The sequence below is a fragment of the Petaurus breviceps genome, unplaced genomic scaffold (assembly GCF_028583685.1).
Source record: "Petaurus breviceps papuanus isolate PSGF00001 unplaced genomic scaffold, PetGlider_PUasm1.0 140, whole genome shotgun sequence".
Lineage (NCBI taxonomy): Eukaryota > Metazoa > Chordata > Mammalia > Diprotodontia > Petauridae > Petaurus > Petaurus breviceps.
In genome coordinates, this window is record NW_027185698.1 from 44,628,620 (window position 1) to 44,652,796 (window position 24,177).

Sequence of the window (24,177 nt, forward strand, 5' to 3'; positions counted from 1 at the left end):
CCTTCCTTCCTTCCTTCCTTCCTTCCTTCCTTCCTTCCTTCCTTCCTTCCTTCCTTCCTTCCTTCCTTCCTTCCTTCCTTCAATATTCATTTAACACCCACTATGTGCCAAGAACTGTGTTAGATGGTCAGGATATATAGACATTATGAAATAGTTCTTCCCCTCTAGAAGCTTACATTCCACCTACTAGGGGGAACAAGGATATGGGAAATTGATAAAAAGATATATTTACTAAGTAATATGGATGAGGTGAGCCACTGCCAGCTGAGGGGATGCCGAAAGGCCTTGCTAGGATGTAGTGTTTGGGCTGAGCCTTCCTCCTAGAAAAATGAGGATCATGGTTTTTATGAAGCTCTAATACGCAAGAATGCACTTTATAAACAAAATACTTCATAATTCAAAAGTCCCAAGGTTCATCCATGGGGGTACTCCCTTCACTGAAGCCCATTGCAGCTCATCTGTGCCTTGGCACATGATCTGATGAGCAGCTGAGGCTGGAGATAAGTCTCCACTTAGCGGCTGGAGCTTCTGGTCATGGGGCTCTCCACCCACAGCTAAGCTGGTCCTCAGACAGTGGTCTGTCCCTGGCAGTCCTCTGAGGTGGGAAGAACTCTGGACCTTGAGACAGAGGACCTGAGTTTAAGGGCTTGACAAGTCTCAGTTTCTTCCCTTGTAAAATGACAGAGTTGATTTAGACCACTCACAAGTCCATTCCCAGATCAGGTAGCTTATGGTGCTGATCTTTTCATTCTGTAGGCCAAGATGAAGCATAATAAGGGGATGACTGAATGAAGGGGAATTCTTGAATGGAAAATGCAAATTCATGTGCTATGTCAACATAAGGGAGTGTAACTGTTTTTTGATTAATTTTTCATATTTTATTAAGAACTTAGGAATTTTAAACTAACATGCATTTTTACATACAAGAAAAAACAAAAAGGGTTGAATAAGAAGCTGAGTTTTTATCAAATATAAGTTTTTTTAGGTATACATGTAAATGCTAAATTTGATATAGTATTTGTAGTTCCCTGTCTGGTCTCTTCAGCTCAGCATTCACAGGTTTGCTGGCTGGGTCTCCAGGGGGTTGACTACTATCTTTGGTTCAAAGGTATACTGTGGGACTGTTTATCTAAAACTACTCATGAGCCACCACAGGGCAGCTAACCTTTAATAGTCAGCCAATAGATACAATTAGCTAAAAGCAAAGGCACTGATTAAGATAATATAGTAAGAATAATAGTTACAAAGATATCCCCACCATTGACCTGAGGGACGCTTTCTCTCAAATGCACATAGAATCCATGGGAAGGTAGAGCATAAACTTAATATACTGGTAATGAGGCACATGCATAGGAAACCCATGTCCAAGGCAATTCATACCTCTGGTAGTGCACGATAATAGTATGTAATGCCTACTATGTGTCAGGCATCGTGTAAGAGTTTTACAGTTAGTATCACATCGGATCCTCACAACAACCCTGCAAGGTAGGGGCTATTCTTATCCCCATTTTACAGATGAGGAAACTGAAGCAAATGGAGGTTAAGTGACTTGACCAAGGTCCCACAGTTAGCAAGTGTCTGAGGTCATATTTGAATGCAGATCACTTAATTGGATCCACTCACTGGGTTTGCTCTTCTCTCCAGCTTAATTCTTGACAGTCAGGGCTAGTTTTCTCTTGAATCCGTATTTAGCTCTCTTCTCTGCTGTCAGAGTCTTGAGGGTACTTCCTCTGCCCACCCCATCCCAATCTCAGTGTCTATGTCTTTTGCCTGGATGTGGAGTCTCTTTACTGGTTGGGTACCTCTGATGCAAGATGCCATGCCTGATGTAGAAGCGAAAAGGTAAAATATCTTTCTCCTCCTCCCCACCTCCCCACAGCTGCTGGCTGATACGGGTTCAGGGGCCACACCCCCAGTCTTGATGCACCTCTTCTGCTATCGTTCTTCCTGTTTTAAAGGGGTGTGGCCAATCTTGCGGAAAGTCAATTGACAGCTACCCTTCTAATTTGATCAGGGTCAGCTCTGTTACACTTCACAAAGCAAACAAAAATAGGTCAGGTTCAATTTTATACTGCATTTTAGCCTATTAATTGTTCTTTATCTCTGTTACCTACCACTTGCTTTCTGGGATTGCATCAAATGGTTCGGAAGGAGATAAATTAACTTCCCCTTCAATCTACTTCTCTTCCCACCCCCAAATATATAGTTTTTTTTTTTGCACTGAATATGTTGACTTTATTGATGGTACACAATACAGGACTCTAGGCTTCTTCCCCCGACTACAGGGGTGCTTTGGAACAAGGATGTGAATGGAACATGGGATCCCTAGTATAGGAACACAGGTTAGGAATGTGGGCTCCCCAGTGGTGGATTTCCTCTTTTTTGGCTGGAGATGAAGATCCATGGCTTTCCACTTTACTCCTTGGAGGCCATGTTGACCATGAGGTCTACTACACGGTTGCTATAACCATACTCATTGTCATACCAGGAAGTGAGCTTGACAAAATGGTCATTGAGGGCAATACCAGCACCAGCGTCAAAGGTAGAAGAGTGAGTGTTGCTGTTGAAGTCACAGGATACAACCTGGTCCTCTGTGTAGCCCCAGATGCCCTTCAAGGGTCCCTCTGATGCTTGCTTCACCACTTTCTTGATATCATCATATTTGGCAGGTTTCTCCAGGTGGCAGGTCAGATCCACAACAGATACATTGGGAGTAGGAACATGGAAGGCCATGCCTGTGAGCTTCCCATTCAGCTCAGGAATAAACTTGCCTACAGCCTTAGCAGCACCAGTGGAAGCAGGGATGATGTTTTGGGCAGCACCATGCCCATCACGCCACAGCTTACCAGAGGGGCCATCTACTGTCTTCTGGGTAGCAGTAATGGCATGGACTGTAGTCATGAGTCCTTCCACAATGCCAAAGTTGTCATGAATGACCTTGGCCAAGGGGGCCAAGCAGTTGGTGGTACAGGAAGCATTACTGACAATCTTAAGGGAATTATCATATTTCTCATGGTTCACTCCCATCACGAACATTGGGGCATCAGCAGAAGGGGCAGAGATGATGACCCTCTTGGCTCCACCCTTCAAGTGAGCCCCAGCCTTTTCCATGGTGGTAAAGACTCCAGTGGACTCTACAACATACTCGGCTCCAGCATCTCCCCATTTAATATTGGTGGGATCCCGTTCCTGGAAGATGGTAATGGCTTTTCCATTGATCACCAGCTTCCCATTCTCAGCCTTGACAGTGCCCTTGAATTTGCCATGAGTGGAATCATATTGAAACATATAAACCATGTAGTTGAGGTCAATGAAGGGGTCATTGATGGCCACAATGTCTACTCTGCCTGAAGTGAATGTAGCCCTGGTCACCAGGCGCCCAATACGGCCAAATCCATTGACTCCAACCTTCACCATCTTGTTTCAGGGATGCGACTTAAGCAGCAGAACCTGGCACCAAGCTAGGAGAAAAGCCGAAACCCAAATATATAGTTTTAAAAATGCTGTGTTTGTTTGTGTCCCCCTTGCCCCTTTTTGGTTTGTTTGCTTGTTTTCTTCTGAGCATTTAAATAATGCTCTATTGATGCTTATTTTGTGCATCTATCACCCATTCCTAATTAAAATGTGCTGTCCAGAAAAAACAAATCAACATTACAATTTAAATAAGTTAGATGAGAAAGATTAAAGAAATTGGGACTGACTCAGGTTCAAGATTGGTCCCATGACTCTTTTTTCAGCTATTTGGAGAGTTTGCATGAGGGGGATGCTGATCTTTTTTTTTTTTTTTTTACTGCTGTTATTGTTGTGTTTTTGGAGATTGCTTGAAATGAAACCAGGAGAGATTGTAATTGGGGATAAGGAAATATTTCCTAACCATCAAAGGGATAAAGAATTAGTGACCCAGAGAGGGCACGGAGACTTTGTCCTGGAAGAGCTTTAGATGGTAAATGTACAGCTGTTTGTGCTGGACATGAGACTGGAGTAGATTATTTTTCCATGTCTCATGCAGCTGGGAAATAATTCCATTTTGTGACACTCCTAAGCCAGTGCAACCCTGAATAGCAATTCCCTCAGGCCATGCTCAGGCTTCTGGGATAGTATCCCCTGTCTTCTCTGCATAAGTCCTCATTCTTCTACAGGATAGCAAAATTATCAATTCCTTTGCAGTATTATCAATCCTGTATATAACACCCCTCTTGACAAAGGCTAAAATGGCATTAGCCTCTCTGACTGACATCTATCAATCATCAAACATTTATCAGGGCTACCCCATGCTATGGGAAGCTAGATGGTATGGTGGATAGAGCACTGACCCTGGAATCATGAGTTCAAATCCAGTCTCAGACACTTAACTAGCTGTGTGGGCAAGTCACTTAACCCTGTTTGCCTTAGTTCCTCATCTGTAAAGTGAGGAGAAAATAGCAAACCCTTCTAGTATTTTTGCCAAGAAAATTCCAGAGTCAGAATAATAACTCAACAACAACGACAACAACCCCATACTAGGCATTGTGAAAGCGAGCCAGTCCCTTCCTCAAGGATCTTAGTCTACTAATAAAGACCACCCAGTTGCATTGCTGACCATGTTTATCTCAGACACCCAGATCTTTTTTAGATATATTGTTGTCAATCATGCCTCCCTATGTTTAATAATTATGAAGCTGATTCTTTGGTCCCAAGTGAAGGACTTTACACATATGCCTATTAAATTTCATTTTATTCTATTTGTCCCAATATTCTAGCCTGCTGAGAACTTTTATTTTTTTTATTTTAATTTTTAATTTTAATTTTTACCTTGTCATAGAATTTCTGATCCCTCCCAATTTTATACCAGCTGCAAATTTGATAAGAATGTCACCTATGACTTCCTCTATGTCCTCAGCAACAATACGGAGCAAAACAAGGTCAGCTAGCTCACATTCCTTCAGCCCATTCACAAGGGGATAGCGTGAGAGGCTTTGTGGAATGCTTTGCTTTAATCTCAGAACCCCTTGTCTACAACATCAGCCTGGCAAAAAGGAAACGAACTTAGTTTGTTGTGACCTGTTCTTGCTGGTCATAACAATCGCCAATTCCTCTTTTAAATGCTCACCAGTCATGTCTTTAAAAATATGATTTAGACATTTGTCAAGAATTGAAGTTGCTTTCTTTCAGGCAATTGGGGTTAAGTGACATGCCCAGGGTCATGCAGCTAAATAAGTATCTGAGGCTGTATTTGAATCCGGGCCCTCCTGACACCAGGGCTATGCTCTATCCACTGGGCCACCTAACTGGCTCCTTGGAATCACTTTCATTAGCCCATGCTCTGCAGACTTCCTCTTCTTCTCTTTGAAAACTGGGGCATGGTGCAGTGCATCTAGCCCTGAGCCTGGAATTAGCAACACTTAGAACTCAAATACTGACCTCAGAGACATACTAGGCTCCAATATGACAATAACAGTAAAGCACTTAGCATAGTGCCTGTCAGAGAATAGGTAAGCTCCTACCTTCAGACATATTGCTGCTCATGCTCTGTGACCTTTCAAAGAACCCTGAGAGCCTCTCAACAATCCCATTTGCTAGTTCTTTCAGAATCCTTAGATGGAGTTTGTCTAGGTCCAGATGACTTTAATTAACTAAGGGCACATAGGTGCTATCTTCCCACCTTCCTTTTCTTGACTTTCAAATCCCTTCTAACCATTTTTATTTTTCCCTTTTATACTCCGTGGATCACTCTTCTTAGAAGAGAAAACAGAATCAAAGTAAAAAATTGAGTAGTTCTGCCTTCTTTCTGTTATTTAGTACCATTGTCTTTCTTACCAGAGACATCCTTCTGTCTCTTCTTTGTTCTTTCTCCTCCCCACAAATGAGCTGGAAAAGAAGATCCCCTTTGGGGGTTATTTCTAGCCATTGCCAGCTCATCTTGAGTTATCCTGCTCCTGACAAACTGGGCCATTTTTTTTATCCTTCCTCTATTCTTTTCCCTTCCATCCATCTTCTAACTCTATGTTTAAAAAATTTAAGTTGGATGATGAGTTCCTCAGTAGAGCTTACATCAATTGATTTTGACAGCTTTCTCTTTTCATCTTCATTGGAATCATTAGTCTTGGTGTTGTTAGAATATCTTTTCTGAGCTCCCCATCCCTTCTGTGCTGAGTTATCTTGTAGAATTTTAGTCCGTGAGCCCCTATGTATCTTTTCTATCAACTCTTTGAAATTTGCTTTCTGAAAATCTAGGGCGAAGGTTAAACTGTGCCTGGCTTTCTTCTCCCTTCTCTATCATGAATTTTTAAGATGGAGAGGTCATGTCCAAGGTTCCCATCATTTCTTTTTCAAATGGAAATCTTTCAAGTTAAATTGAATAGAGATAGATGTAAAGAAAGTCTTTCCTTGGATTTGGAGAATCAATTGCACATGCACAAGATGGGGAGGCAGCTGTGCCTACCCATAGAAGATCTGGTGGTTTTTAGTAAGGGTTGCTGGCTCGATGTGAGTTAATGTGTGATAAAGGAGTTTAAAAACCTTCTTATAACTCTAACCCTACAACAGTGTTGTCAAGGAGGCATTCTCATTTTATGATGGGAAAACCAAAAGAAGGTATGATTTACTTAGGGTTTCATAAATATTGAGAGGATGAATTGGAAATAGAACCAAGGCTTCCCAAATTTTCTTTCCGATGCACTAGATTGGTTCTCCACTAAAATAAGGTTATTTCCTGGGATCAAAAAAACCAGCAGCTCCCTCTGTTTTTGGGGAAGCTGGTTAGAGCAGAATCAAGACTTCAGGCCTTGGCATCCCTGGGGAGTCCAGCTGGCTCCTAGTGTTATTGAAGAAAGTTACAGGAAAGGACCATATCTCCTCTTCTGGACTGAATCTTGGCTCTGAGGATGCCCAGCTCAGTCCCTGATACTCTATTCAGCCAAGCTAGGGAGGTCAGAGTGAAACAATCACAAGTAAATAGTTTGGACCTTCCCACAAAAGGGGGAATAAGGAAGACAGGCCTTCTCCCTTAAAAACCCCCTCAAAGAAGAAAGTTAGACTCTTATGATCACTTATCTGGGCTGAAGGATAAATGTAGTTTTTGAAGTTGGTGAGAGATGATGGCCTTAAGGTTAGGAAGACCTGAGGCTTAGTTCTCTCTCATACACCACCTAGCTTTGTGTGGCTTTGTTCATGTTTTTTATTATTTTACTATAAACATGAGAGGCAGTGAGGAAGAGTGGATAAAAGCCTGGCTCTGAAACCAGTAAACCCTGGCTTTACATCCTTGCTGTGTGTGGGACTCTCTCACAGACTTCTTGGTGCTCTAGGACATTCTGTAAGATGAAGAGCGAGTGGCAGCTGGCATTGGTAAACGGAGTTTCTTCACCTGGGAGTTCCATCTCTCCATGAAATCACAGATCTAGCTCCTATCCTTATTATTAAATTAATAAGGATACAACTTAGGCTATAAACTTAATAAGGATAGCTTATTGTAACTTACTGTATCTAAGTATGTAGCTTGACAGAGTGAATAGAGGGTTAGCCTCGAGTTCAGGAAAAGTTGAGGTTAAGGCCTGCTTCTGATAACATATTAGCAATGTGATTATTGGGCAAGTGACTTGCCCTAGTCGACTTTCAACAGGTGTGTGGTTGATCTGCATAGTCAGGGGCAGTGGGAGTTTTTACATTGGGAATTCCTTCCACTAAGGAAATAGGCTCATAGACATATTATTAATCAACTTAATGTTAAGCATCTATACAATTAGTTAAGCACACTTTGCGGTGATGTACATTTAAATAAATTGCTTTAAACATATACAATGTCATGATGACTGTTGTCATTACCTTTAAATTTGCATTAGAATTCTTTGTCCGTTATTCATTACCCCAAAGTGTACTGGGCTTAATGTCCGAGAACCTGGGTTTGAACCTAGCCTCTGTATTACCTGTGTAACATTAGGTAAGCTTCCTGCCCTCTCTGGGCCTTAGTTTCCTTATTTGTAAAATAGTTGGACTACATAGCCTCCAAGAGCCCTTCAAGCTTTAGATATAGGATCCCATGATTCTTCTCTTTTTATACATTCAGAGGTCATGTGTATATACTTTTTCTAGTTCTTCCCCCACCCAAGTTCTTCATCTTATTTTATAAAGGTCTTTCAAGAATTCTTGACATTATTGTTGTTGTTGAGTTGTTTTCCAGTCCTGTGTGACTCTTTGTGACCCCATTTGGGGTTTTCTTGGCAAAAATACTGGATGGGTCTTCCTGACTCCAGGCCCAGCTATGTGCTGAGGCCACCTAGCAGCCCCTGTAAAATGAGAAGAATTAGAGGAATGGTCTAGACTAGGGGTGTGTGTGTGTGTGTGTGTGTGTGTGTATGCTGGGCCCCTCTGGCACTCTACTGAAGCCTAGGAACCTCTTCTCAGAATCATGTTTTCAAGTACATAAAATAAAATTCATAGGATTACAAAAATATGGACATCAAGATATAATTTTTTGGTCCATCCAAGTTCACAGACCCTCTGGAATCTATACAGGAACCCCAGGTTAAGAACTTACAAATGGTCTTAAAGATTCCATTTAGTTGTAACATTCCTTTTTAAATTTAAATTTAATTTTAAAATTTAAATGTAAAATTCCTTTTAGATGTAACACTCTAGGAGTCTCTGTCTGTACACCACACTTTGGGAGGCTCAAGTCCCATTGGGAGACAAGCCTCCTACCAGTGAAAGCTCTGGAGTTGCTTTTCCTGACCTTGTCAGCTACTACTTCTTTATGTACCTGCTTAGTTTTTTTTTAAGTTGTCTCCCCCATCAAATGCAAGCTCCTGGAGGGCACGGCCAGTCTCTTGTCATTCTTTGTATCCCCAAAGCTTAGCACAGTGGTGCCTGGTATAAAGTCAAAGTTAAATGATTGTTGACTAAATTCTTTGAGACAAGAGTAGAAGGGGCATTACAAGGCCATGAATGATTAAGTGCCCAATGAAGGGTTCTCATACCAAAAGCCTGGAGAAGCTCAGAGGAAGGAAAGACCAGGGCAACCTGGGCTGATCCAGAAAGGAAGACCTGGGAGGACTGAGAAAAATTGGGAGAATTTGTCGAAAGGAAGTGGAGGAGAGAGGGCATCCTAGGCAGGTGAGAATACAGGGGCATCATGGGGCAGTGGAAAGAACCCTGGGTTGAAGCCCAGCCATGTGCCATACTATCTGGGTGATCTTGGGCAAATCCCTTTACCTCGTTGGCCTCAGTTTCCTTGTCTGTAAAATGAGGAGAGTGGATTGAAGGCCTCTGAGATATCTTTCAGTTCATTATTGATGGGTTATGTGATCAGTAGGTCCTTTTCATCTCTAGAATCCTACAAACGGCACTAGTAAATGGCTCATTTTTGTACAGTGGGTCACAAAGTTCTCCCCCCACCCTCCTCCAGCTTCCCTGGAAAGAATGAGATGGAGTGCAAGAGTCCACTGGACATACAAAGATCCTGGGACTCAGAAGATGATTTTGCCCATGGTCACACAGCTGGTAAATCCTATAGTCTGCGGCTCAAGGCCAAGTCTTCTGATACCAGGTCTAGAGCTTGGGGACACTTCAGCAAGGCAGGAACCTTTGAAGGGGCCTGCTCGCCCCAGCCTGTGGGAACCCTCTAGGCCCCTGTGAGCTCACTGTTTCCAGGAGGGAGCTTTGGGGCTGGGGTTTCCTGGAAGCGGAACAATATAACCTAATCAGGGTGGGGCCCCGTTTGAGATTAGGAAGTGGGGCTTGGTCTCCAGAGAAAACAAGAAAAGGACTTTTAGACTTTTCCCCACCCTTCCCCCCTTGCAAAGCCAACAGAATATTTCTCCTCAGTCTTTTCTGACAGGTTCAGATCACTTAGAAAAGTCCACATAACTGCTTCTAGGCCTGGGTTCTTTGGACCTTTGCTTTTAAAGAAAAAAGAAAAAGAAAATTCTTGATCCTCCAGGACCGAAGACCAGAAGGGCTCAGTGACATCCTTCGGAGAGCCTGGATACTTTGGGAGGGCTGCCTTCTGGATATCTAGGAATGAGGAGCCAAGGAGATCGTAAACTCAGAATTAAAGAATCATAGAATGTCAGAACTAGGAGGTTAAGTGATTTATTCAGGGTCTCCTTTTGGCATTTCCTTGGCAAAGATATTGGAATGGTTGGCCCTCTCCTTTTTAATCTCATTTTACAGATGAGGAAACTGAGGCAGAGTTAAGTGACTTGCCCAGGGTCACATTTAGTAACTGTCTGAGGCTGGATATGAACTCAGGTCTTCTGGGCTACAAGCCAGGTACTCTGGCCACTGTACCATGTGGCTAATTAGTAGTTAGTAGCAGGTAGTAGCAGTCCCAATTTTTGTGAATCGCTGCTGGTAGGCACAGAGTTTTGAACATCATAATTGCTTAATAACTGCTTATTAAATTGAATTGAAGAGGACAGACAGCTCGGTGTAGTTAGTGGATTGGGAATCCTAAGATCAGTTTTCTAATGCACTTGCTGACCTTGAGGAGTTCAGTCCCACTTTCTGGGCTGCAGTATATTCAGCAATAGAATGAACCTGTCGGACTAGATGATTCCTAAGGTCTCCAGGGGTCAACTCTAATTCCTATGATCCTATGTTCTGTGTCAAGTCCTTGAGGTCTGGCTGCTTATCTATAAATCTTACAAGCTCTGCCCAGCAGGATCTGGAGAGACACTCAGCCTGATTTATTTATTGAGAAATGTGGGAATTTGGCTGCACCCACCCCATCAAGGCTCCTGTTGCCCAGGAGTTCTGGCTTACTACTTACTGTCAGTAATGGTTCACTTTTCTGTAGGAGTGAAGGTTTCCAAAGGGTGAGCAGTGGGCTGGTGAGCTTGACAGAGTGGGTGTGTATGAGATTAGCCTAGATCTTTATCCCACTGGTGAGGAGCTTGTGGAATATTGCCTACTCTACTTAACTAGGTGTGAAATTCCTTAGGCTGGGTTAATTCTTTGAAAAGGTATTGGTTATCCCTTTGACACTACATTGATGCTAATTTCACCTTGCCCTGGGTATCTGTTGCCCATTTATATCCCATGGATAATTGATAGTAGAAGACTGATGATTCACTACTTCATGTGCCCCAGGGGCATGACCTTTAAAAGGGAACTGGAGGCTAGAGATTGGGAAAATTTAGAGCAGGGAAACACCGAGGAAAGGGAGACTGCCCCTGCATCCAGGATGAGAACCAGACAAGGGGGAAGAGCATCAAAAAGAGATTTCTGTGCCATACTCTATGGCCCTGGACAAAGGGAGAAGTTTCTGGATCAAACAGGAATTCCTAAGAAGTAAGAGTTGCTGTTGTTGAGGTTTTTTCTTTTGTGACCAATTTTTTTTTTTGTGACCCCTTTTGGGGTTTTCTTGGCAGAGATAATGGAGTGGTTTGCCATTTCCTTCTTCAGCTCGTTTCCTCAAATGAGGAAACCAAGGCAAATGGGGTTAAGTGACTTGGCCAGGGTCGCACAGCTAGTCAGTTTATAAGGCTAGATTTCAACTCAGGAAGATGAGTCTTCCTCTTCCCAGGTCTGGCACTCTATCTGCTTTGTCACCTCCACTGCCCCCAAAGAAGTAAGAGACAGAGACATAATGTGGAGGAGTAAACTGGAGTAGAATATACTATAAGTTTGGAGAACTATATAGGTCTTTGTAAAGTAGGACTCAGCAGAGAGTCATTTTGACAATTTATGGTCTTGAATCTTTCATTTATTTATTTATTAAAAAGCAATTGAGGTTAAGCAACTTGCCCAAGGTTACATGGCCAGTTTTTTTGTGTGGGTGTTAAGTATCGTAAGCCAGAACCCGACTCCGGGGCTGGCGCTCTTACTCACTGTGCCACCTAGCCGCCCCCATTTATTTATTTTTAAACTTTTATTTATTTATTTGTTTGTTCATTCATTCATTCATTTTCTATTGCTGTTGGGTTAAATAAAGCTTGTTCTCTCTTCAGTGTTTTGTGAACCTGAGTGCTTTCATGGTAGCTGAGGCCCCCTTCCCTTTTGTTGTGGATAGCTGTTCTGGGGTTGGGTGGGGAGGAAGTTAAAGGAGAAGGGGCACAAGCCAAAAGTGATGGTGGAGGGAACAAGTATTTATTAGGCACCTACTCTCTGCCAAGCACTGCATAAACACTGTATACTCATTATCTCATTGGATTTTATAATCACATTATAATCATTATCTCATTCGATCTTCACAACAAGCCAAAGAGAGTGATTGGTGAGAGAAGCTCCCAAGGTTGAATCTGGGCTGTATGAACCCAGAGTTTTCCTCTTCACTGCCATTTCTCATCTCTCTCTACTACCGTAAATCACCAACCTCTCCTTTTTGAAGGTTCATGTGACACAAATTTGTGGCTTGATCGAGATCCTGGTCATCATTATTCATCAGCCCCCACTCCATTTTCTTCCTTCAGTGAATTTGGTTCCTGGCATACGGTCTTTTTATCCACTCTTACTCCTACCCTCATATTAGGGGACTTCGACTTTCCCTACTAGTATCTCCTCAAATATTCTAAGTTCTTAGTTCCCCAGTCTCTTCAGTTCATATGTCCTACTCCTCCCCTCCCCCTCAGCTGCACAGAGATAGATGGTCATACCCTTGACCTTGCCATTGCCAGAAAATCAACAATTCAACAAGAACAAAGTGTTCCACTTACATGTTTATGAACTCTGAAATTCATTTTTCTGATCATAATCTTTTATCATTCCATCTTTTTTTCCTGCCTTACAATCCTTAACCCTTTTCTTGATTCCACTGTCACCTCCCTTTCATTTTTAATCTCATTTCTTTTCTTAGATCATCACCCCTGCCTTGGATATACTCTCCTCCCTTCCCCATCTCAATCCTTTGGTAAATCAATTCAACTCTACAATATCTTTTAATTTCAAATCCCTTACCCCCTTGTCCTATCTCTGGTCACTCGTGGCCAAATCTCAGCCCTGGATTATTTTTACTGTCTACCTCCTTAGCTCCTTTTCTGATTCTGTGAACAAATTGGAGGAGACCAAAAACCTTGCTGATGGAGTTATTACAACTCTGTGTTATCTACTCTCAGTTGGATCCTCACGGAAGCAAGGCAATCATTCTAGTCCTCCCTAATTGATTCACATTTCCAGCTCCATACTGGATATTCCAAACTTCTTGCCTCTCTCCTCAAATCTCCCATGGTACTTCTTTCCCCCATTTTCATTTTTGCTTAGAGCTTCATTTTCTTTCCTCTTTCTGATCTTAACTTACTCAGACATTTTCTCCCTTCTCTCCTCCTGCACTCAGGTTTCATATGAAGAGGTGGCCTATAGGACTATTTATTTTGTCTTTGTATCCAGAGCCTAGTATTATGCCTTAATAAATATTTTCTGCCTTGAGTTAACTTGAATCTTCTGACTTATGCTATCCTTCAGACACTCCCTGGTCCATTCTCTATCTCCATTCCCCCCTGAGTCTGAGAACTTTCTGTTCCCACCAGTCCAGTCTGGAGAATGTTGGCTCTTCTCTTGAAGCACCTCGCCCATTTGGGATTGGACCTGCCAGTTGGGGTTCTGGGTGTTTGTTGTTGTGGTTGTTTCCCAGTCTAGGAGCTGGGAAGCACGTCAGGAGATACCTCTAATATCTGACCAATGATCTTCGTTGCAACATCCTTGGCAAGTGATCTCCCAGCCTCCATCTGAAGACCCCCCAGTGATGGGGAGCTCATTATCTCCCAAATCACTTTTGAACTGTTAGGGAGTTTTTCAGACGTCAAACTGGAATCTGCTTCTCATTTAAGGCAAGTCATGACTTTCTTAGCTGCTTGGCTTTTATCAGAGAGAAGCTCCCCCCTCCCCTGGCAGATGAATTGGTAGTTCAAGTCCCTTATAGTATCATAGAATTTTAAAGCCAGAGAGATCTTATAAATCATAAACTCCAACTCACCTTATTTTACCTTATATATTACTTATATAATAAAAAAACTGAGGCCTAAAGAAGAGAGATGAAGGGATTACAAGGATAAAAAGATAGGAAGTGTCAGCATCATAATCTGAACCCATCTCACATATTGGTTTGGTTATACTTAACCAGTCCAGGGAGCTCCAACTACATCTTTCCATTTCGTTTCTGTCTTACTAAGGGGCGAATCACAGGCTAGAGTCTATGATGTGGTATCAGAGGGGTGGACCAGGCATTCTCCTAGAGGGGCAGAGACTCATCCTAGTAGGTTACAAGGATCCTCTATTTCCATCAAAGCCTTGATAGACCTCTTCTTGACCTCCTCAATCACTTGCCTGGTACTGGGTCTCAGGGACTGGGAAAAAAATGAAAGAGTTTTCTGTCATAGTGTTTTGGCCACTAAATCCTGAAATCTTGGAGGCAAAAGGGCCCTCAGAGAAAATTGTCCAGCCTTTCCTTCTAGGTAGAAGTCTCCCTGATAGAGGGTCTCCTTCTGCCTTTGCTTGCATGTTTCCAATTGAGGTGGGGGTGGGGGACTGGGAGGGTGGGGTAAAGGGAGTGGGATGGGGGAGTTGACTGTCTCCTGAGTTAGCTCTTTGCATTGTTGGATAACTCAGCTTATTGGGAAATTCTTCCTAATATGCAGTGAACTGTCTCCCTGGGACTGCCTCTCTTGCTCCTAGTCCTCCCCTCTGGAGCCACATAGAACAAATCTAATCCCTCTTCCACATGAGGGCCCTTCAGAAACTTCCTGCCCCTGCACAGGGACCAAATCCGATTGGACTGGAGTCCCTAATTAGCTTCAGTTCCAGCCGCAGGCCCTTGAAGAGGAGATTTCAGGCGCCGGGTGTCTCTTCTCTCCTAACTCGCTCAGCCATGACAAATCCAATGGGACACTTTCTCTTTTCTGTCCCCCTCTCCCTTCTGTTTTCTCTGGGGTTGGGTCTCCTGGGAAGGTTTGGAATCTGTAGAGGAGGATGGGGGTTGGGGAGGCAAGCCTCTAAGGTCCTTGGTCCCTTTTTTTGCTGACCCTAGCTTGGCCCAAGTACTGTTCCCTAAGCCTCCCTTGCCTTTCGTCTCTGAATTCCTACTTATCCTGTAAAGATGGACTCAAATGCCATCTCCTCCTGAGACGCCTTCTCTGATCTTTTCCTCCTCCACCCCCACCCCCACTCCACCCTACTGACCTCCCTCCTTGGCTTCATATAGCATTTTGCATCCTATAACGTCATGTACTATAGCTTTCTGTGTATATTCGCTATCCTCCAATAGGACCAGGTACCCAAAGTCAAGACCTAGCTTCCTTCAAGGTCTGACTTACCACCTCTTTGGAGAGGCTTTTCCTAATCCCCTGATTGTTAGTGCTCTCTTTCTCATCAAATCCTTATGCTATAATACATCAGCAGCATTATAATATAATATAGTCATCATAATTACATTATTATAGAATTATCATGAGCATACACCTGTCATATATGTAGTTCTCTGTTTAAGTGTTATATTCTGCCAGTAGAACAAGAAAAGTTCCTTGAAGGCAGGAACTTTTTGGTTTTGTCTTTGAATGCCTAGCACGTACTCACCTCTTGAAATGGATTTCCGATTTCATAAGTTTGTCTGGTCCTTGGAGGGGCAGTCTACTCTTCTCTCTTTGTTTGGCTGCTCAGCCCGTGTTGGGGGAGGGGCTTCCTCACTTTCTCCTGATGTTGTGAGGACAGTGGAGCACTGCCCCCTCGTTAGCCCTCAAGACCAGTACATCTCCTTTCCCACTCACATTCTTCAGATTCTCTATAGCATCTCAGTGAATGCATCCCCATTGCAGTCTGTTCGTGAACCCGCAGTGTGTCTTTCCAGGGATCTCTATGGGATACTTATTAGTTCCTTGGAGATTGTAGTGTTTCATAACTCATCATCATATATAACAGTAGAATGTTTATATAAAAAAAGATGAATCTTTTTGATTCTGAGGAAAATTTTGGGTCATTAAAATTTTGCACTTTCCTAAAGGCAATTTAGTCTATTTTTCTTGTGTTTAATTCTGGGTCCAAGTCACTATCCGTTTATATTGTTTGTCTCAGATGTATCTGTCTGTCTATCTCTAGTGTCATAGGGTATCCCTTTTAAGGTACATCATAAACTGGGAAATAGACATTTTTCATTCACTCGGTTTTTCCTAAAAGAATGGTTAGATCAAATTCTTTGGAGAGGTAAGGATCTCTTCCAGGAGGACCCATCATGTTTCAGGACTTGATGTAACCAATGTAATATTCCTGATGTTATCTTTGAGAACAAAGGACAAACAACAATGACTTTATTTGCGAAAAGGAGGTATGCAGCAAGTGGTTAGGGAGTTTTCTACAACCCAACAAGGTGTGAGGTGTTCTTCAAACAGCATGATAGGATGAAGGAGCTATTGGATAAAGGTAACTGATACCACACAGGGAACTTCTTCTAGTGCTTGGCCAAGAGGACCAGCCACACTTCTTGGACCAGTGCCAAAAAAGCAAGCTAGTAAAACTGGCAGTTGAGAAGAGAGCCAGCTATCATTGATGGATTCTAAGGCTGATCTTCCCATTTCTCTTTTCCCCTTTTCCAGAGTGCAGTAAAAGGGAGTGGGGAGCTCCTTCTCCGTCCTGTAATTTCATTTTGAAGCAGATGAGCATGAATTCCTCTCCCCCCTCCCCCACCTTTTTCTTCATCTGCTCACAGTTATGGACAGAAATAGGGAGAACAAAGATTGAAAAGAAAAAGTAGCCTTTTACAAAGTCCAGCTGTGGAGGCCTAAAGCTCTCTACACAGGAGACAACAAATATCTTGGATGAATGGTCAAAAAGGAGGCTTGAGGGGGCAGCTAGGTGGCACAGTGAATAGAGCACCAGCCCTGGAGTCAGGAGGACCTGAGTTCAAATCTGACCTCAGACACTTAACACAAAAACTAGCCGTGTGACCTTGGGCAAGTCACTTAACCCCAATTGCCCTCCAAAAAGCAAAAAATAAAAAATAAAAAAAGGAGGCTTGATTGGGGCAAGGGGAGGTTGTCAGAAGAGTGGCTTCATCTCACCACGTGGACAAGGGGAGATAACACTGATGTAAACTGGCTCTCTTTGCCAAGACAGTGAGGGATCTCTGGGATCATCTATTCTCTTCTTACTGTTTTCTTTAATTTCCCTCCTCTAGAGTCACCCTGTGTGTGTCCTGGTCTATAAAAGGAATTTAAGGCCCTTGTGGTTAGATAGGAGTTCAAGATTCTTAAACTCTCTACAGGTATACATAACGTCGTTCTGGGTAGGCCCTACTTCTCCTGTCATATGATCATCAATTGAAGAAATGTGGCATATTTCACCTTGTAGAAGAGCATAATTACTGCCTTTGGTTGTTTGGAGAAAGATTATCCTTGCTCTGCTTGGCCTAGAAAGCAGAAGCAGTGGGTGGATGTTGCAGACAGATAGATTTAGGTTTGATATTAAGAAAAAAGATTCTCTAAGAGTCAGAGCTATCCCAAAAGAGAATGGGCTATGATGTAGGCTAGTGAGTTTCCTGTCCCTGGATGTAGCAGCAAGCACCCCAGGCGTCCTCAGGGTTTGCCGCCAATACAGGTTCTTGGATCTGCTTTGTTAAAGGAAAGCAACTCAAAATGGGTTAACAAGCTTACTTTAATCAGTCAGACATATATAGTTTACCTTGTTCAGGAGAAAAGGTCAGCACCCTGAACCTCAAAGTATACAGGCATAATTATCAAGACAGAAACATCAAGTAGACAGATTTCCAAACTGTCCGACCATTACATCCATAGCCAGTCAACATCTGGGTTTCCACATTCTGGGTTTTTCAAAGCCGGGGGACTCTCAACAACGGCTTCCCAGAATTCAGATCAAATCACAGAACACTTCTCAAAGTGAGTCCCAAAACAAAGCTACACATCAGGGCTTATATAGCCTTCTCCTGGCTCAGAGAATGTAACAACCTTTTGGACCCACTGGCCAATCAAAAAGTATCTACTGAAAAACAAGCCTCCCACCCCAGGCTTCAGGTGCACATTAGCCTAGGGGCAGGGAAGATCTTTAAAATTTACATTTCCATTACACTGGAGGAATTCAAATAAAGGTTGGATGGCTTCTTGGGAATGTTGTAGAGGGGACTTTTGGTCAAATTCAGGTTGGTCTAGCTGCAGGGGTGGGGAACCTGCAGCCTGGAGGCCACCCTTGAGGCTGCAGATTCCTCACCTCTGGTCTAGGTAATGGATAAGCCAGGATCAGAGTGGTTCAATGTGGTGCAAAGTGAAGTTGCTGATGCTGAACAAGTGGAGGGAGGAGAGAAAAAAAAGGATGACCCAAAGGTGTGTCCTGGAAATCCATGCTTTATAAGCTCCTTGAGAGGGCGACCCTTATACTCTTTTGCATCCCTAGTATCTAGTATCTGCATGGTGGACCCTCAGTCCTTCCTATCGGTGACTCAGTATCCCCTTCCATAAAATAAGAATGATAAAATCAGGGTTTCTTTAACCTTTTTTTGTGTTATGGGCCCCTTTGGCAGCGTAAGGGAACCCTTCTCAGGATAATGTTTTTTAATATGTAAAATAAAATATGTAGGATTACGAAGGAAACCAATTATATCCAAATACAGTCATCAAAATATTTAAAATGTAAGCTCATTGGCCCCCTGGAATCTATCCAGAGACCCCAAAATAAGAGTCCCTAATTAGATGGTGTGTATATCACTCTGGGGGTTTTTCTACCTCTGATATTCCATGTTCTTGTGTTCTAAGGCTAAAAAGGCACAGTGGATAGAGCACTGAGTTTGGAGTCAGGAAGACATGAGTTCAAATGCAACCTCAGACTCTTACTAGTTGAGTGGCCCTGGGCAAGTCATTTCACTGCTGTCTGTCTCAGTTTCCTTAACTCTAAAATGGAGATAACCAGAGCACCTGACTTACTTGTTGTGAGGATCAAATGATATAATATTTGTAGAGTGCTTAGCTGTTGTTTGTCCTTAGTTTTCAAAGAGGACTAATGACTGATGATGAGGCGAGGTCTTGACTCCTGCATGAATCTGGTTTAAGTGAGGTGGAGCTGGACAAACTCTCCCTTGCAGAGTCATCCAAGTCCAGTGGTAGGACGGAAGTCAGGAGGGCTGGCGATGGTCCAGGATGCAGAGGATGGCCTTGGCATCTTTGATGTCCCACCAGGCCACAGGGCCTGCTTTAGCTGCCTTCGTGGTCACTGGAACAAATTGTTCTCATCTTCCATTTCACCAGGGGAAGTCTTCACGTGCTTAGGGTGGACATTCCCCGAATTCACAGACAGGCTGGGGGCCTGTCATTTCGGCTTACCCTGGCTTAGCCCGTCTGCTGACATGGTTTACTGGGATGCGGCCGCTGGGTAAGCTACAGCTTCTTGGAGCACAGGTGAGTGTTAGGTGCCAGAGGAGCTAGTTCTCCCTCAGCGTCCCAAAGTGCTCAGCACGGTGCCTGGAACAGAATAGGTGCTTAATAAATGCTTCCTTCCTTCCTCCTGGCTCTGATGTTCCGTGTTCTAGTCTCTCCTGGTCGTTACATGCTATGGTCTACATCAAACTGCCATGATGGGAGCGTCTCTGCTGTTCCATGTTCTGTGTCCCAAGGGTCCTTGGCAGCCCCGGCTTTAAGTGGAGCTCATCCTCCCGGGAAATGATTACCATCTCTACATTCACAATAGACAGCTGTGGGGGAAGCTACCAGGGTCTCAGGCTCAGCACAGAGAGGGGGTAGGAGCTTTCTGGCCATAAATCCCTTGGGCTTGGCAGCTTCCCTCCCTCTCCCTTTAGTCTCGGGCCTTCCTCACTCTGCTACATCCTTTCCTCCTCTTCCACCCCCCCCCCTTTCTTTTCACCCCCTCTCCTCTTGGACAAAGGCAGGCCTCTCTTAAGGTTGTCCTTCAGAAGCAGGATTAGGCTGTCTTTGTTGACAAAATACAAATTAGGCCTCCTTTAGGGCCCAGCCCGCCCCCTCCAAGGGGTTTATTCTCCCCTCCCCAGGCATGGAGAGCTCCCCAGGGGCAGATGTAATTATTAACACCATTCAATGAGGTGTCTTAAGGAATTAGCGACATTAAAACTTTCCCTGGTTTTCTTAGGCCTGAAACAGAAGGCCTTGGGCTACCATCCCCAACTCCCTGCATAACCTGCAGGCCTCTTCAAAAGCCTCAGTTATTTTCCTCTGCTGAGTTCTTCCTTCTGCAAGAGTCCTGTTTCACTCATTGTGTCCCAGACTGTCAAGAGTGTTGGGTTTGGAGTAGGAAGATCTGAGCTCAGATCTCAGCTGGGCCACTCACTACCTGTGAAAATTTGGGGAAAGTATTTAACTTCTCTGGTCCTTCCTTCCCAATCTGTGAAATGAGGGAGTTGGACCAAATGGTCTTTAAGGCCCCTTCCCGTTCTAAAACCATGATTGCCTGTTATTAAATTATGCATTTGGAGAATGTTTAATCTGGGGGTCCCTTGAGAGATCATCTGGTCCAGGGGGTTCTTTAACCCTTTTTTTTTCTGGACCCCTTTGGCAGTCTGGTAAAGCCCATTATCCTCAAAATGATGTCTTCAATTGCATAAAATGAGATACACAGGCTTACAAAGGAAATCAATTATACTGACATGCTATGGTCAAAATATTGTTAAAAAAAAATTAAAAGACCACAGACCCTGAGTGAAGAGCCACTGAGCTAGTCTAAGCCTTACATTTTACAGAAGAGGGCACAGAGGCCCACTGAAAGGAAGAGATTTGTCTAAAATCTTCCAGCACCGTGGTGTCAGGGTTGAGACTCAAACCTGTGCCTCCTGATTTTTGGTTGAGTGTTCTTCTAAATCCAGCCTCCAATTTGGGGGATATAGATCTGACTAGAATAAACAGGGGCTGGGATCAGATGGTCTCAGGCTCCTTCTAGCTCTGACCTTCTGCATCGCTCCCGATAGGGATGAATTTGTTGAAGGTGGCCACTGTCAGATAAGATGTTCCCAGAAGGCAAGAACCAGGACTGTGTAGCCCTTTCTAATGGTTAATAACAACAGTTAAGGTTAATTAATATGACACCTTAAGGCTCTCAAAGCACTTTCTACTTGTGTCATTTGATCCTCACAGCAGGCAGGGGCTAGTATTATCCCTATTTTACCAATGAGGAAACGGAGCCTGATATGGTCACATAGCTAGTAAGTAAGTGTTTGAGTCAGTATTTGAATTCAAGCCTTCCTTACTCCAAGTCCAGTGCTCTATCTGCTCTGACTGTGAAAGCCTCCTCCCAATTCCCTAGGGGTGTATGGGGTGTTCAGGAGGACCAGCACCTCTGTATAAGGGCTTGCCAAGCCCTCGTCAGGGCTGCTTATCTACCCTTGGTGTCTACCTGATTCACTTAGCTCTCCCTGTGGTTCCAAGAAGCTGTAACACATGGCAGTGGTCACAGCCTGGTAAACTGTCTCAGAGCAGACAGGTTAAACCCAGGGTAAGGGTAACTGACAGACCTCGAACCCATTAATGAGTTAGGGGGATGTCTACCCTCAGCGTGTGAAGACTTCCCCTGGTGGAATGGGCAGATGAGAACAGTGTGTCCCAATGGCCATGAAAATGGCGGAAGCAGACACTGTAGAGTGCTGAGCTTGGTTAGACACTGAAGATGCCAAGGTCATCCACTGCATCCTGGGCCATCACCGGTCATCCTGAATTTTGTCCTGCCACTGGACTTGGATGATTCCAAAAGAGAGAGTGAAGCTGATGAATTTGTGCAACTTTGCCTCAATTCAATTCATGCATGAGTCAAGACATCCCCTGTCATGTCACTGATCCTCTTTGAAAATGAACGACAAGCAGCATTCTACAGTGTGCAAAGCATTCTAAGGGCTGGGATACCCAATCGTGAAATAATAGAACAAATTCCAAGCAGTCAAAAAGCCAGTTTCTCCCATTCTGTTTCTGGGGGCACTCAGTCAATAAGTGTCTTCCAGATACTTGGTTAAGTGCTGAACATACAGAAAGATAGCCCCCGACCTCAAGGAGCTTACAATTTAATGGGGACAGGATCTTTTTTTCCTTCCTCAGGGGTTGGGAACAGGGAGAATATGGGATATCTGGTAGACAAATCATACTCATTCAGTGGGCTCTTATTTTCACCTTCCGGGAGTGACTGGAGGAATCCAGAGTCCCAGTAAAGGAGGTGACCTCTGTGAGTGTCTAGAAGTGAGACCCATCAAGGGTAATGAAGAATGCTGCCCAGGAAGATGTCACATGGGTCAGGCAAGGACCAAGGAAGAGCAACAATGCAGGATAAGAATTAGTATAGAAATGTCTCCCACTCCTAAGACTCACAGTTCAGAACTCTGCTTGGAGAACAGATGGATGGCACCCTGACATTTGACAGGGTCCACGTACAAACTCAGGACCCCTACATCTTCCTCCCAGTGATATCAGTCTGAGGTGCAACTGGGAGAACCCAGGGCACAGGCTAGGTTACCCAGTCACCTGGGAGTGCCTAACTCCACCTTCTAGGTATTCCCGCACCATACCTGCCCAAGATGAGAAAAGAAGAGGAAAGATCTGACCATCAAAGATCATGTCCTCATGTCTTGGGAAACCCCTTTGCTCTCTAGTGGTTGTGAAGTTCAGCTCATTGAAAAAGGGTTCAGATATTGGGTGAACTAAATGACTTCTGAGGTCCCTGCCCATGCAGAGATGTTAGGAGAAACCAGGACTTGTTGATTTTGACATCTTCCCCAGCACCTGTGATGTGTGTTACACTTAGGAGGTAGGTACCTAATGTTATTGGGGCAACTAGATGGTTCAGTGTATAGAGCACTGGGTCTGGAGTCAGGAAGACTCAACTTCATGAGTTCAAATCCAGCCTCAGACACTTCCTAACTGTGTGATCCTGTGCGAGTCACTTAACCCTGTTTGCCTCAGTTTCCTCATCTATAAAAAGAACTGGAGAATGAAATGGCAAACCACTCCAGTATCTTTGCGAAGAAAGCCCTGAATGAGGTCACGAAAAGATGAAACACTACTGGAAAACATGAAGTCAAAGTTAGTTGAATTATATTGGAGTCTGGGCCCTAAATGGTTCTTTAAGGGTCCCATGGCAGCTCAGCAATCTATTTCTCCAAACACCGATTATGCTCTTACTGTATAAAGAATACAGATTTTTATTCCAGTGCTTTTCCAGATAAATCCAACCTTCACCTTGGGGAAATATGCCACTGTGTTTAGCCCTGGGGGAAATAGAAAATATGGATCATAGGATCATAGAATAAGTTAATCTAGTCCAAATCTTTCATTTTGCAGATGAGGAAACTGAGACTCAAAGAGGTTAAGTGAATTTCTCAAAGTCACAAGACAGGGTCATGGTTTTTTTCTTTCTGCAGAACCTAGAATAGTGTCTGGCATGTAGCTGGTGGCAAATAAATAATTAGTGATTGATTATAAGATAGGACTTCTAAACTTTAATTTTCCCCCAATTAGCAAGCATTTTTTCCCCTTCTCACCTTGTCCCCAACTGAAAAAAAAAAAAGGAGCTCTTGTAATAAATATGTATGGTCAAGGAAGACAAATTTTCACATTGACCGTGTCTAAAAATGTGTGTCTCAGTCTGCACTCTGAGTATATCATTTCTTTTTCAGGAGGTGGGTAACATGGTGCATGGTGAGTCCTCCAGAATTGCAGCAGGTCGACTGCATTGACCAGAGGGCTTAAATCTTTCCAAGTTTTGTTGTTATTGTTTTACAGTGTTGTTGTTATTGGATAAATTGCCCTCCCAATTCTTGCTTCACTCTATGTCAGCTCCACCAACAGTGCATGAATGTGCCTGTTTTCCCAAAGCCCCTCCAATATTTGTCATTTTCTTTTTTTTGGTGAAAAGAGATGGCTTCTCACACAGGGAGCTGAGTGTAGTGAGAAAAGCCTGACATTGGGAATCAGAGGACCTGGGTTGGATCCCTGGTTCGTCCATTTACTCCTATGTGGTCTTAGTCTAGACCAGAGTATTTTTTTTTTTGTGCCCTGGGTCCCTCTGGTGCTCTGGAAAAGTTATGGATACCTTTAAAGATTTATGTTTTTAAATGTATAGAACAAAATATGTAGTATCACAAAGAAAACCAATTATATTGAAATGCAGTTATCAATATATGTTGTCGTTCAGTTGGGTCCAACTCTGTGACCCTATTCAGGGTTTTCATGGCAAAGATGCTAGAGTGTTTTATATAAATATAAAACCAAAAATTTCCTTTCCTTTCCTTCCTTCCTTCCTTCCTTCCTTCCTTCCTTCCTT

General features: G+C 43.5%; 1 protein-coding gene and 1 long non-coding RNA gene across 4 annotated transcripts in view; one reads left to right on the forward strand and one right to left on the reverse strand.

The window, feature by feature from the left end:
- The window catches only part of LOC138148550 (uncharacterized), a 107,602-nt gene that overhangs the window by 239 nt on the left and 83,186 nt on the right, over positions 1-24,177 (forward strand). The gene's annotated exons all lie outside the window — the stretch shown is intronic.
- On the reverse strand, positions 2,401-3,489 carry LOC138148541 (glyceraldehyde-3-phosphate dehydrogenase-like). The gene has a single exon (XM_069071248.1). It carries the CDS (start codon positions 3,415-3,417, stop codon positions 2,416-2,418), a length of 1,002 nt encoding a protein of 333 aa, XP_068927349.1. The 5' UTR covers positions 3,418-3,489; the 3' UTR covers positions 2,401-2,415.

What these genes read in the sequence shown, in the direction of transcription:
- LOC138148541 (XM_069071248.1), bottom strand. Translation starts at nt 3,417, where the DNA reads ATGGTGAAGGTTGGAGTCAATGGATTTGGCCGTATTGGGCGCCTGGTG.